This window comes from Solea solea, chromosome 17, assembly GCF_958295425.1.
Source record: "Solea solea chromosome 17, fSolSol10.1, whole genome shotgun sequence".
In the NCBI taxonomy this organism is placed as follows: Eukaryota; Metazoa; Chordata; class Actinopteri; order Pleuronectiformes; family Soleidae; genus Solea; species Solea solea.
In genome coordinates this window covers 19888817-19901697 of record NC_081150.1, presented here as the reverse complement: position 1 = coordinate 19901697, position 12881 = coordinate 19888817, and the positions used below count along the sequence as shown (strand labels likewise).

Below are 12881 nucleotides of genomic sequence, written 5' to 3'. Positions count from 1 at the left end.
CATGACATGTGGAAACGTTGAAACATGAACACCAACACTCTGCTTTGCACTGGACCTTTTAACTTTTGAATTGTTTTACTGTTTTATCAGTCCTATTTATTGCATGCCTCTTATTTATTCTAAGTGTGTGAATACTGCTGGAGTTGTACATTTCCCCCAGGGTAAGGATAAAGTAGCCATCTAGTTTACGGCTGCAAGAAAAAGTCTGTGAATCCTTTTGAATTACCTGGATTTCTGCATAAATTGCTCATAAAATGTGATCTGATCTTCATCTAAGTCACAACAATAGACAAACACTGTCTTATTAAAATAATACCGCACAAACAATTATATGTTTTCATGTTTTTATTGAACACACAATGTAAATTCACAGTGCAGGGTGGAAAAAGTATGTTAACCCCTAGGCCCGGGGTGTCAAACATATGGCCCACAGGCCAAAACCGGGCCACAGGTTCTTTTTTTTTAATTTCATAAAATGCTCTATTTTTCAGTGTGAGATACCTGTGACTAAATATTTTGTGCCTTTTGTTGATCCACTGTGATCTTTACCTTGTAATGCACTTGTAATTATGTTGTGTTGTAATGTAACAAAGTACGAATACTTTGTTACTGTTAATTACAGAATTCACATATTTGTACTTGACTTTATTTATATTTCTAGCAACTTTTTACTTTTACTCCACTACATTTTCCTCTAACTGTCTTTGTTACTCATTATTACCAAATAAAATCAGAAGAAGAAGAGTTGGTATTATGGTCTGTATTTATACAGAGCTTTTCTAATCTTGATGAGCTGCCTTACACTACAGTTCTAACCCATTCACATGCTTCAACATGTTTTGCTGAAAGACACATATAGATTAGCAGAGCCTAGAAATGAACTCACAACCTTCCAAACCTTGAAAGACAACTCTCCCTACCACTGATCCAATTAAGAATGGACGACTTGCATAAAGCTGGAAAGGATTATAAAAGTATCTCTAAAAGCCTTGATGTTCATCAGTCCACAGAAAGACAAATTGTCTATAAATGGAGAAAGTTCAGAGCTCATGGGAGGACACCACGGAGGAAGCCACTGCTGTCCAAAAAAAACATTGCTGCATCGGCGTGGACAGATTGCCATCGTCGATGGAAAAATTAATTCCCAAGTTTATCAAGACATTTTTCAGGAAAGGCCATCTTAAGGCCATCTGTCCACCAAATGTAACTCTACATGAGATGTCACACGGGTAAACCTTTTCATTACATTTGAAATGGGCCCATAAACGCTTTTTAAAGGTTGCAACGTCATCAAATGATTTTAAGCAGATGATGCAGTGGTATATGACTTCTCAGCTATGAGTCCTCATGTGGACAGTCAAGGTACTTTTGAGATGAAAGCTTTTCTTACAAATGTTGCACATATGGGGCTTCTCACGCGTGTGATTTTTTCTGTGCTCTATCAAATGTGTCAATTGTCGAAAAAACTTTCCACATGTTTCACATGACAATGGCTTCTCATCTGTGTGAACTCTTTTGTGGTCCCTCAAGGTACTTTTCAAAACAAAGCATTTCTTACAAATGTTGCACATATGGGGCTTTCCACCTGTGTGATTTTTTCTGTGTTCTATCAAATGTGTCAATTGTCGAAAAAACTTTCCACATATTTCACAATGAAATGGCTTCTCACCTGTGTGAGTTTTTCTGTGTTCTGTCAAATGTGTCAATTGTCGAAAAAACTTTCCACATGTTTCACACGAAAATGGCTTCTCACCCGTGTGAGTTCTTTTATGGTTCCTCAAGTTATATTTCATAACAAAGCATTTCTTACAAATGTTGCACATATAGGGCTTCTCACCTGTGTGAGTTTTTCTGTGCCTAATTAAATTAGCTATAAAACGAAAACACTTTCCACATGTTTCACAAGGAAATGGCTTCTCACCTGTGTGAGTTTTTCTGTGGTCTATCAAATGAGTCAATTGTCGATACAACTTTCCACATGTTTCACATGAAAATGGCTTCTCACCAGTGTGAATTCTGTTGTGTATTGTCAAGGAATGTTTACGCGTAAAGCATTTCTTACAAATGTTGCACATATGGGGCTTTTCACCTGTGATATTTGTCATGTGGATTGTCTGATCTTGACTCTCCACTTCATGAGAGAGGAGCTGGTGGTCAGTGCCTGGTTTCATGTGATCACTTTCTTCATTATCAGGAGTCAGCATAAAGGTATCAGCCTCCTGCTTCAGTTCAAGCTGCTCCTGCCTGATGCAGATTTCCTCCTCTTCCTCTTTAATCTGTAGAGACTCTGGTTCCTCTTGGTCCAGACTGGAGTTCCTCTCCTGGTTACAGAGCTGCTGCTCAGTGAGAACCTCCTCCTCCTCTAGAAAAACATATTTCTGTGGAAGCTCTGCAGACACAAGAGACACAAAAATGGTTACGACTGTCATAATGGCTTAATGATTAAACTGAAGTTATTTTTCAGATTGCTCTTCAGTAAATACACTGAATGCAAAACAGTTTTTCAAAAGCCCATGGAGTCAGTATGTTAAATCCAGGTTTAACAAGTATCAATGTCAGGTTTGTAAATCAAGTTCAGACTGTTGTTATCTGGAGGGAAAGACAACACAGTGTCATCAATCCAATATGGGTCACATTCATTTGTCAGTATTAATTAAGAACATTGAGATTTCACAGACCTATCTGCTGTAAGTTTACTTCAGGTTTCCATGCAGTCGTCATCAGTCTGCGCTGATGATCCACCTCAGATTCGTTGATGGTCATTTCTACATGTTTACTTCCTGTCTGATCTTGACTCTCAGCTACAGCAGAGAGGAGCTGGTGGTCAGTGTCTGGTTCTGGTTCCATGTGATCACTTTCTTCATTATCAGGAGTCAGCATAAAGGTATCAGCCTCCTGCTTCAGTTCAAGCTGCTCCTGCTCCTGACTGGTGCAGATTTTCTCCTCTACCTCTTTTATCTGTAGAGACTCTGGTTCCTCTTGGTCCAGACTGGAGTTCCTCTCCTGGTTACAGAGCTGCTGCTCAGTGAGAACCTCCTCCTCCTCCTCCTGAACAACATCTTTCAGTGGAAGCTCTGCAGACACAGAGACGGCCACAGAGTATAAATTAGGACAGTAATACGGAAACTAAAAAGTGAAGACAGCTTCAAGTTTTAGTCGCAGATAAGGTTAAACCTAATGCACACAGCACAGTTTTTACACAGTCATTGTGTAAAATGTTGCAGCTAAATGTCCAATAACAACATGTTCAGGAAGTCTTTTTACCTGATCTACAGTTCAGCATTGTTTCGTTTGATTCTTGTGTCGGACATCTTGCTCACAACTATTCCAGTGACGACGCTCTCTGACCAATCAGTGGCCGACAGTCAGTTGACGTCACGCATAGTATCGGCTGAGCTCACCTTGAACCTCGCCAGCGCAGGTACTAAACCAGGTACCAGGTACCATCGCTAATGGAAAAGCAAAAAAACGTGCTGGGCAGAGTACCATGTAGTGGAAGAGCGTTGCTATTTAGAATAATAATACATTTAATTAAATAATGATTAAAAAAAACTCATAATATTACATTAGAGAAATATGACAGGAAAACCAACTTGATAATGTAAACATAGAAAGAGTAAATAAAAAGGAATTCCATGGCGTTATCCTAGACCACAAAATCTGTTGGAAACCACACATTAAAAACAAGACATATCGTCAATCAGAAAGCACCATATACATTATTTTGTTCATGACTTTTACCATTTGTGAGTTACTGTGTAGTATGAGCTCTAAAAATTCAGGATCTGATTCAGTTTAAAACGGCGCAAATAATATTCAAAGTAAGGAAATAATAAAGACGTAGTTTTCAGAGAGACAAGGGAGATATAAACTAAATTTAAAAATGCAGTGTTACCAGGAAAACTCTAAAAACTGTGTATGTTTAAATCTCGGGGGTTAAATTATGGAACAGTCGAACAGATGAATTAATGCCGAGTAAAAACATAAATGAAAAGAATGAAGGATGAAGAACAGCAGTTCAGTCCAGGACGGTGATGGAAATGGCCGTGTTTAAAGCCAGACATATTCTTGTGTTGTACTATGAACATTAAGAATGTTATAGTATAAAAGACTGCATACATATTTGATGATGGGATAAAGTAGTGTATACATTGAATTGTGTGTTATTTCTTTTCCCTCTTAAAGCGTGGTCCTCACTGATATGAGAGATATGGAGGTGTACTTACAAACATGAAGTAATTTTTATGGTAAAAAACGTCCTAGTCGCTACAAACGAGCCGATGTAATGTCTCATCACTGACGCTCTCGTCAGCCGTGCTGTTTCAGACCAAATCCACACCCGCAGATCACGGACTGTCTTGTGATTGGCCAGCCAACGGGAGCTTTCCCACTGTCTTGTGAAGTGACGTAATTGGCACGTCAGCTCTCAGATCCGCAGCTCCCCCTCTGGAAAGGCAGATGCACCGCTAGCAATTATCAAAACATCGAGTAATGCCGTAATCCCTGACACAGACTGCTGAAGGACGCCTGTAGCTTGGATAACGTTGTGGTTACCGAGATGATAAACACACATGCACATGAAACACGAGCGTAGCGTGTAGCTTAGCCTGTAGCCGGCTATCGCTAATGCTAAACGACAAAACGAGCACACAAAGACAGTTATATACGTATTGTTGGTACTGCTCCTTTCTTTAGGTCAGTGTTGTTTTTGGCTGCCATTCTAGATTAAGTCTTAGTTTTAGTCTTTTGGACTAAAACGCTTATTAGTTTTAGTCATATTTTAGTCATTTCTATATGTGATAGTTTTAGTCATATTTTAGTCATTTCTATATGTGATAGTTTTAGTCACGTTTTAGTCATTCCTATATGTAATAGTTTTAGTCTACGAAAGTATAGTCTTTTAACAAATCTATTAAGGTCAATAAGTATTGGAGATTACTGTTGGGCGATACCTTTAATCTCCATATTTACACTTTTCAACATTTTATTTCATGAATTGATGCCGACTTCATCATACAACAGTGTCACACATAAGTTTGACATGAAATTTCCTCCATCTGTGGTGCGCCGCCATCGACTCTAGATCGGCTTGAAAGGGCTCGGGGCGAAGGTGGTTTACAGAGAACCCCCGCCTGGACCTCGCCACTCCCTGGGGGGGACACGTGCACTCGCTGCGGCTTCTCCCGCCTGCCCTGGTGCGACTGTCGATTGCAGCAGATTGTCCTCAGTGTGCCCCAACCAGGGCGAGGAGCGTAAATCATCTTGAAACACGGACCAAGTCATTTTTAGGTTTTGATTGACAGATTACGTGCACAATAAGCAGAAATGTCGTGCACTCTGAACGTCTGACAACGTTACATGTACGTCCATTCTCGTCTCGTCAACGAAAACTCACACGTGTCTCGTCATGTTTCCGTCGTCAAACATGAGATGTTCGTCTCTTCACCGTCTCGTTACGGTCATGAAAAAAAGGGGCGTCAAAAAAACCGATACACTAGCAGATACGCTGTAGCTGCTGAGCGTATCGGTTGTACGGAGCTCAGCAGCTACAATAAGAGTAGTTCTTCCTCTTCTATGGTTGAAAGTACATCACCGGATGTGCCCGGACTAGGAGGTGCTGCTCTTTAGAGGAGTGGTGAAATTCGCCAGTGACATAACTAGTCACCAGAAGTGCTGTTCCGCTTGGTAGAGCTCAGGAGAAAAATTAAACCCTGCGCTCTAAGCAGTGGCTGAACTGACTGTTATGGACTTTCAGGGCTTCATAAACAAGGTAATGACGCAGATACACACACAAATGCAGCGTTAATTGGCACTTCCGGGCTATGGGATCTTTAATATTATGACTATTTACATCATTGCGATTTCCCCCTCGTTATTCTATGACTTTTTTGACATAACAACTTTATTCTTATCACGTAATTACTTTGTTCTTGATTTCTCTCTCTCTCTCCAGCTCACTCCCCGGATCGGTAGAACGAAACAAGACTCGAAGATGTGAAACGAGACTCGAAGATGTAAAACACGACAACAAAACACACTCAGAACAAAATGAAGTTGAACACATGTGCACTAACACAGAGCAACATAACTAGATACGAGAATCGGCGACAGACGATCAGTCTGCATCTTTTCCACTGACGATGCTACACTTTGCTCTTTGTTCGCTGGATAAAGACAATGGAATAAGTCCCACATGAGTCACATTATCTTGATAATGTTTTTAGATCATTCTGGTTGTACACACCTATCCGCTGTAAATTTAGTCGAGGTTTACAGGCGATCTCCAACAGTCTGCGCTGATGATCCACCTCTGCCTCGTACTTGACGATAATTCTTTCTACGTGTGTGAATATGTCTTCAGCGGCAGCAGTTAGTCGCCCGTTGATTAAATGTCTCAAACACTGGAGTGAAGACATTGCTGCTTCGTTCACAACTGGAATATTTTACCCGCGACACACGAACAAACCACCGTCTTGCGGTGCTAACGCTGCTGTTAGCTTTGTGTTTGTTTACTTCCGCTGGGTGTTACAGTTGTCGGGTTCCGGTCAGATTTTTCTGCTCCGTCAAGCTTTTGGAAGGTAGCACGGATTGTTTTTAAAACAGCTGTTTTAAAGAACAGAAATACCTGTAAGAAAGACTTCTTTTTTTCTACGTCCATAAATGTGTGCATCTTCGTGGTGTAGTCGGGGATTTAGTACTGTTTGACCTGTCATAGATAGATAGATAGACACCCCTCACCTACCTCACCTGCCCTTCCCAACGAAATCTCACTCTGAATTGACTTCAAAACTTGAGAGCCCTGATTTTTTTTTTAAACAATGTGTTTGTTTTCCATTTTTGACATCAAAAAACAAGAAAACCAAAATAATGATAGAAATTAAATGAATATACAAAACATAAATATATATATATACACACACCCCCATATACATGCATACCAACACAAAGCAAATATGCATTCTTAATACAGTCACTCCATATATCAATGATATAATTTATGAGCAAAATCCATAAACACACATCCAGCATCCCTTAACCAACTAGTTAAAGAAACAAAATAAATACACATGTACACAGGCAATTACACAATGAAAAGGGGGGGAACATTCTGTTTCAAATTAAAATAAAAGGGGTAGGTATATTACAATGCATTTCCTATTCCCGCTCCTCAGCGTGTACTACATGAACTCTAATGCAGGGGCTATATTTATCCCCCCTCCACTTCATCAACATGAGCGCCCTGTTGATATAAATGTAACTCTGATGTTGCGTCACTGCTGCATTCGCTGACCTGTGGACTCCGAGTGATGCATTCACTGACCTGTAAACGTTTACTGTATTATAGTGAAGATATTGATGATTATTTCTTTTTCTTTTAAGGAAGAAGTGGGTGGTGTCGTATCATCTACAGGGCACCAGTGAGGTGTAATTGTCAAAAACGTAGAAAAGACAGAGTTTAAAGGGAAAAAGGCTAGAAAGAAGTGAGAGCTGCTGCAACAGGCTGCCACATGGGAGGCACCATGTTGAAAAAAATACTAATAAATAATCACAGAAATTACACAAAAGCACCTTTATTTAAAACTGTGTGGTGTAGTATTATCTATGGAATACAAAAAAGCAGACAGTTTTCTGCCACGGTCCAAAAACATGCAGAGTTGGTGATAAGGCAAATCAAATGCTGTAGATTCACCATTGGTTTGAGGGCGGATGGTTGTTTGTCTCTGTATGTGGCTCTGTGATGGGATAGGAACCAGCACCAACCAAGACCATCATGTGGAGGATAAAGCAGTAGAAGATGAATAAAAGGTTCCACCATCCAAGCCAGGAGGTGGCATTATTAAACCAAGTTAAAACTCAAAGAACAGGAAAAAGGAAACAAGGCAAACTTTTATTTCCAGGACTTTGAAGACTTGTTTTGACGATTGGAGACTCAGTTCCATTGGGGGTTGCAACATTCAACCGGTCCGAGTTTGCTTTCACACTGAGCTTTAGTGTACCCTTTAAATAACGTATGCTCCTCCTCACCTAAGGCGGCGCTGCATCAAGAACTACTGAAGGAGAAGACGAGACAAACACCTATTGGTTAATGCAGGGCAACTTCCGTTTCCGCCACATAAGAGCAAAACATGGAGCTGCATCGAATCCTATCAGTCTTGGGTTTATTATTTAGTTTTAAGAGAACATACGGCACATACCCTGCAACAATGGGCTCAGCCATGTCTTCCAGCTATCGTTCTACAAAACAAACACATGTTCGCCGACGGGGGACAAACAGGTCAATTGTCCCAGGCCCGTGAGCTGGTTTGTGTAGCGTTTAAACCCATGTCACGGCAATCTCACACAGCCATGCTACGATGACTCCGCCCACGTCAAGGAGGTACCATGAAGTAATGGAAGACAATACCAAACTGAGTAGAGTCGAGCCGTGCTGGAACTGTATAGCGGAGAGCCTGCTTGATGGATTACATTACATTACATGTCATTTAGCAGACGCTTTTATCCAAAGCGACTTACAATGGAATTGGGAGGGGCTAGATGACGGTCCGAGACACCTAATCCTGCATTTTGGTCAAATGATTGACTCCGGCAAAACTGAATTGCCAGCAGCTGCAGAGGGACCTTTGAGCCCATTTCTTACAAATGCTGCACATATGGGCCTTCACGTGTGTGAGTTTTTATGTGGATTTTCAAACTCGGTCTATGCCGAAAAGACTTTCCACACGTTTCACAAGAAAACGGCTTCTCACCTGTGTGAATTCTCATGTGCTCCATCAAATTCTCTTTCAGTGTAAAGCCCGTCTTACAAATGTTGCAAATATGGGGCTTTTCACCTGTGTGTATTCTTTTGTGTTTTATCAAGTGTGCCAGTTGTCGAAAACACTTTCCACACATTTCACAGGAATACGGCTTCTCGCCTGTGTGAGTTCTCATGTGGTCTATCAAGTTGCTTTTCATCATAAAGCATTTCTGACAGATATGGCAAATATGGGGCTTTTCACCTGTGTGAGTTTTCATGTGCTCTACCAAGCGATACTTGCGCGCAAAACATGTCTGACAAACGCTGCAAATATGGGGCTTCTCACCTGTGTGAGTAATTTTGTGGTTTATCAAATATTGTCTATGCTGAAAACACTTTCCACACGTTTCACAACAATATGGCTTCTCACCTGTGTGAGATCTTTTGTGGATTTTCAAATATTGCCTCTGTCGAAAACTCTTTCCACAGGTTTCACAAGAAAATAGCCTCTCACCCGTGTGAGTTGTCATGTGCTCGATCAGACTATCATTACGCCCAAAACATTTCTTACAAATGTTGCAAACAAAAGGCTTCTCGCCAGTGTGAGTTATCTTGTGGTTTATCAAATGTGAGTTTTGTCGAAAACGTTTTCCACATGTTTCACAAGAATAGGGCTTCTCACCTGTGTGAGTTCTTTTGTGAATTATCAAGGTCCCTTTACACGCAAAGCATTTCTTACAAATACTGCATACATGGGCCTTTTCACCTGTGATATTGCTCATGTGGACTGTCTGATCTTGATTCTCAGCTACAGGAGAGATGAGCTGGTGGTCAGTGTCCTCATCATCAAAACTCACTATGAAGGTATCAATCTCCTCCTTTACAAGCTGCTCCTGCTCCTGAGTGGTGCAGATTTCCTCCTCTTCCTCTTTAATCTGTAGAGATTCTGGGTCCTCTTGGTCCATGCTGGAGTTCCTCTCCTGGTTACAGAGCTGCTTCTCAGTGAGAACCTCCTCTTCCTCCTTATGAACATTCTGCTGTGGAAGCTCTGCAGACACAACGAAACACAGGGAACTTTCACAACTGTCATAACAGTGAAATGTAGTAAGGTAAAATTGCCAAGTTTAGAAAAGTTGGAAAACATGCAGGCAGCTTATGGCTGGCTGTACTCAATTCCATTGTAAGTCGGTTTGGATAAAAGCGTCTGCTAAATGACATGTAATGTAATGTAACGTAATGTAATGCCGTTTTCCACTACATGGTCCCGGCACGGCTGAACTACACAGTTTAGTTGATTTTCCATTACTAAAGTACCTCCTCCACAGGGGCAGAGTCATCAGTGCACAACTGCATGAAACTGCTGTGACTTCGTTTTACATGCAACACACACACACAAACTAGTGACTCGTGACTTCATCATTAGAATCGTTCAGCACTTCCTGCATGATCGGAGACACAATCACTGAACTGAAATACAGCAGCAGGGGTGTGATGCAGTGCGCCATTAATGCAAGTTTTCAAGTAGTTTTAGCGGATCTACATATATTTCCACAGTGAATAAACATTGTATTTATGAAGTTATTGAGGTTCCACATACCTATCTGCTCTAACTGTACTTCAGGTTTCCATAGGTTCTCAACCTCTTCCTCGTACTTGACAATGATTTTTTGTACATCTTTACATCCTCTCTGATCTTGACTCTCAGCTACAGCAGAGAGGAGCTGGTGGTCAGTGTCTGGTTCTGGTTTCATGTGATCACTTTCTTCATTATCAGGAGTCAACATAAAGGTATCAGCCTCCTGCTTCAGTTCAAGCTCCTGACTGGAACAGATTTCCTCCTCTTCCTCTTTAATCTGTAGAGACTCTGGTTCCTCTTGGTCCAGACTGGAGTTACTCTCCTGGTTGCAGAGCTGCTGCTCAGTGAAAACCTCCTCCTTATAGAAGTGCTGCTGTGGAAGCTCTGGAGAAGGAACACGATTAACAGATTAAAACAGCGATAAAAGCAAAGTCAAAGTGTACAAGTAAATGGTTACAGTGGGACATTTGCTTTCAAGCTGCACTGTTTAACCTTTGTTTAGATCTCATGTCACCCGGTGACATTCCTGCACTTATCACAATAATGAACCTGTTTTATGTCAAGACAGATGGAGGCAAAGGCAACATTGTGCTAGTTTAGTGAGACGACTGGAAAAATAAGCTTTGTAGTTTGATTGAAAACACAAAGAAGTGCCAAAAACTTTCAGAAGTCAATTCTAATGCTCAAAATGTGGTACTTAAGCAGAGTGAAGGGACAAATGCTCAGTGCCTCCACCCACCCCTGCTCTGCTGCTGTATATTAGGAGTCACAATGTCGATTGTAAATTTATCGAAACTACGCCACAGTCTCAATCCTTCCAAAGCAAAGGTGGAGTGGAAGATTTAACCATGCGCCCAGTGTGTCGTCCTGTAGACACAGTGCTGTGGTTGTAGCAGGTGAAACACGACTACACCTTAGCTAATAGTAACCACGGCAACTGCTGATTTGGGCCACACATGGACCTAACTACTACAAACCCCTTCCTGCTTCTCTGAAATCACTGGTGTGTAAATATTTTGAGTTTCCTGTGTCGACAACTTGTTCACGTTGTGTAAACTATGCTATGAGTGTGTAGCAAAGCACAGGACGTCTCCGCATGCATCATAAGGTCGTAGACGTAACTACGTCAACAACCACAGACAACTCTTCTGTCCTCATTGTCAAGCAGGACACATTTTACTACACGTATGATAAGGTTATTGGAGGTCACATTTAGTGACCTTAACAACCTTTAGGGCCTTCAGAGCAACACAGAGCTACATGTCTCTCTGTGCCTCCACTGTGCACAGCAGACACCTTCACATACCTTATTTGTGTTGTGAGTGCCTACATATTGGAACTAACCAAAAATGGCAGGCCCACCTGTGCTAAAAGAGAGAGAGAAAGAGGATTGATAATCAAAGCGCTCCCTCAATCAAGATTGTTCTGCTAAATACAGCCAGTTTTCAGGTGAAGAACAGTGCGAACAACTAATGTTAGATGGTTTCTGTCCATGAAGAACAAACAGAGGCAGAATAATAACAGCTGCAACAACGATGGTGAACAAGAAATTGGGGGTGATGGGGTGTTATGTGCCAAGAGACTGTGCTGAGGAGGCTATTTGTACTGTGATACTACAACTTATACGGATCATTCGGCTTGTACACACCAATCCGCTGTAACGTGACTTGGGGTTTCCAAACGATCTCCAACAGTCTGCGCTGACGATCGATGTCTTCCTCGTTTTCGACGTCGGTTCTTTCTACGGTTCTGAATATTTCCTCGGCAGCAGTTAGTCGCTCGTTTATCAAATCTCTTAAACGCTGAAGCGAACACATCGCTGCTGCGGAATATTTAACCGCGATACATTAGAAAAACACCACCGTCTTTCTACTTCATTGTCTACAGGCTGACTGAGCTAACAGCGTTAGCTTCTTGCGTCGTTTCCTTTTCCTGTTTTTTGAGTCTAAACTGGCCCAACTACCGCCACCTCATGGTCTGGAAGATTGAACCGCAGCACCACAGTAAGAAATTGTTGTTGAATAAAATGTGTTATATAAATAAACTTGCCTTATCAATGATGTACTAAAAAACAAGTGTGAATGTATGCAGTGCTGGAGGATAAGAAGCTTTTTAAAGTTTGCTTTCAGAGGTGATTTGAAAGATCTTTACTTATGCAGCAATGAGTAAAATCTTACATTACATTTTAATAAGAGCGTAAAGCTTAAAATAAAACAGTCACATGGTCTGGTACACATGGTCTCATTGTAAGCTTGTCCAAATAGCTTTTGTTGTTGTACGAGTTCATTATGTAGTGCTTTTGATTAAATGTACTACAATTACTACTACTGCTATCGCAACAATAAGGTTTCCTTCCTCTCTCACGCAAATTTACTTCTGTTGTGATTTTTACCTTAGAGGAGCAGTTAAGGTTCATCTTATCCAACATATGTCCTGCTTTAATGCCCGCTAGTGTCACAAATATAACATTTTCAAATAGCATTTGTGTGCATACCCTATGAGGGTGGCTATGAACGTAAACTGTCAAATCTGATCTGTAGTGAATCAGATGTGACTGGTCGTCGCGAA

The 12881-nt window shown here is 41.1% G+C and overlaps 2 protein-coding genes across 9 annotated transcripts in view; both read right to left on the bottom strand.

Moving 5' to 3' along the window:
• LOC131443541 (oocyte zinc finger protein XlCOF6.1-like) overlaps positions 1-12231 on the bottom strand; it is a 71102-nt gene extending 58871 nt beyond the window's left edge. The window contains exons 1-4 of one of the 3 annotated variants that reach the window (XM_058613221.1): positions 11962-12042; positions 11620-11680; positions 10335-10697; positions 7556-9785 (exon numbers count right to left, since the gene is read on the bottom strand). In XM_058613221.1, the coding sequence (XP_058469204.1) occupies positions 8635-9785; positions 10335-10521 (1338 nt within the window). In that variant the 5' untranslated portion in view covers positions 10522-10697; positions 11620-11680; positions 11962-12042 and the 3' untranslated portion in view covers positions 7556-8634. Of the gene's footprint in view, positions 1-7555; positions 9786-10334; positions 10698-11619; positions 11681-11961 lie in introns of those variants that run through there. The other 2 variants (XM_058613220.1, XM_058613223.1) reach the window with 2 other exon arrangements.
• LOC131443543 (oocyte zinc finger protein XlCOF6.1-like) lies at positions 334-6631 on the bottom strand. Of its 6 annotated transcripts, none has more exons than XM_058613227.1 (4): positions 6245-6631; positions 2679-3074; positions 1586-2389; positions 334-1501 (listed from the first exon to the last, which is right to left on the bottom strand). In XM_058613227.1, exons 1-4 carry the CDS (start codon positions 6414-6416, stop codon positions 1332-1334), a joined length of 1542 nt encoding a protein of 513 aa, XP_058469210.1. In that variant the 5' UTR covers positions 6417-6631; the 3' UTR covers positions 334-1331. The 6 variants fall into 6 exon arrangements, with proteins under 6 accessions (XP_058469210.1, XP_058469212.1, XP_058469213.1 ...); XM_058613229.1 differs by adding an exon at positions 3265-4446 and having other exon boundaries at positions 334-2389; positions 6245-6331; XM_058613230.1 differs by lacking the exon at positions 6245-6631 and adding exons at positions 3265-3449; positions 4227-4876 and having other exon boundaries at positions 334-2389.
• Positions 12232-12881: the final 650 nt, after the last annotated feature.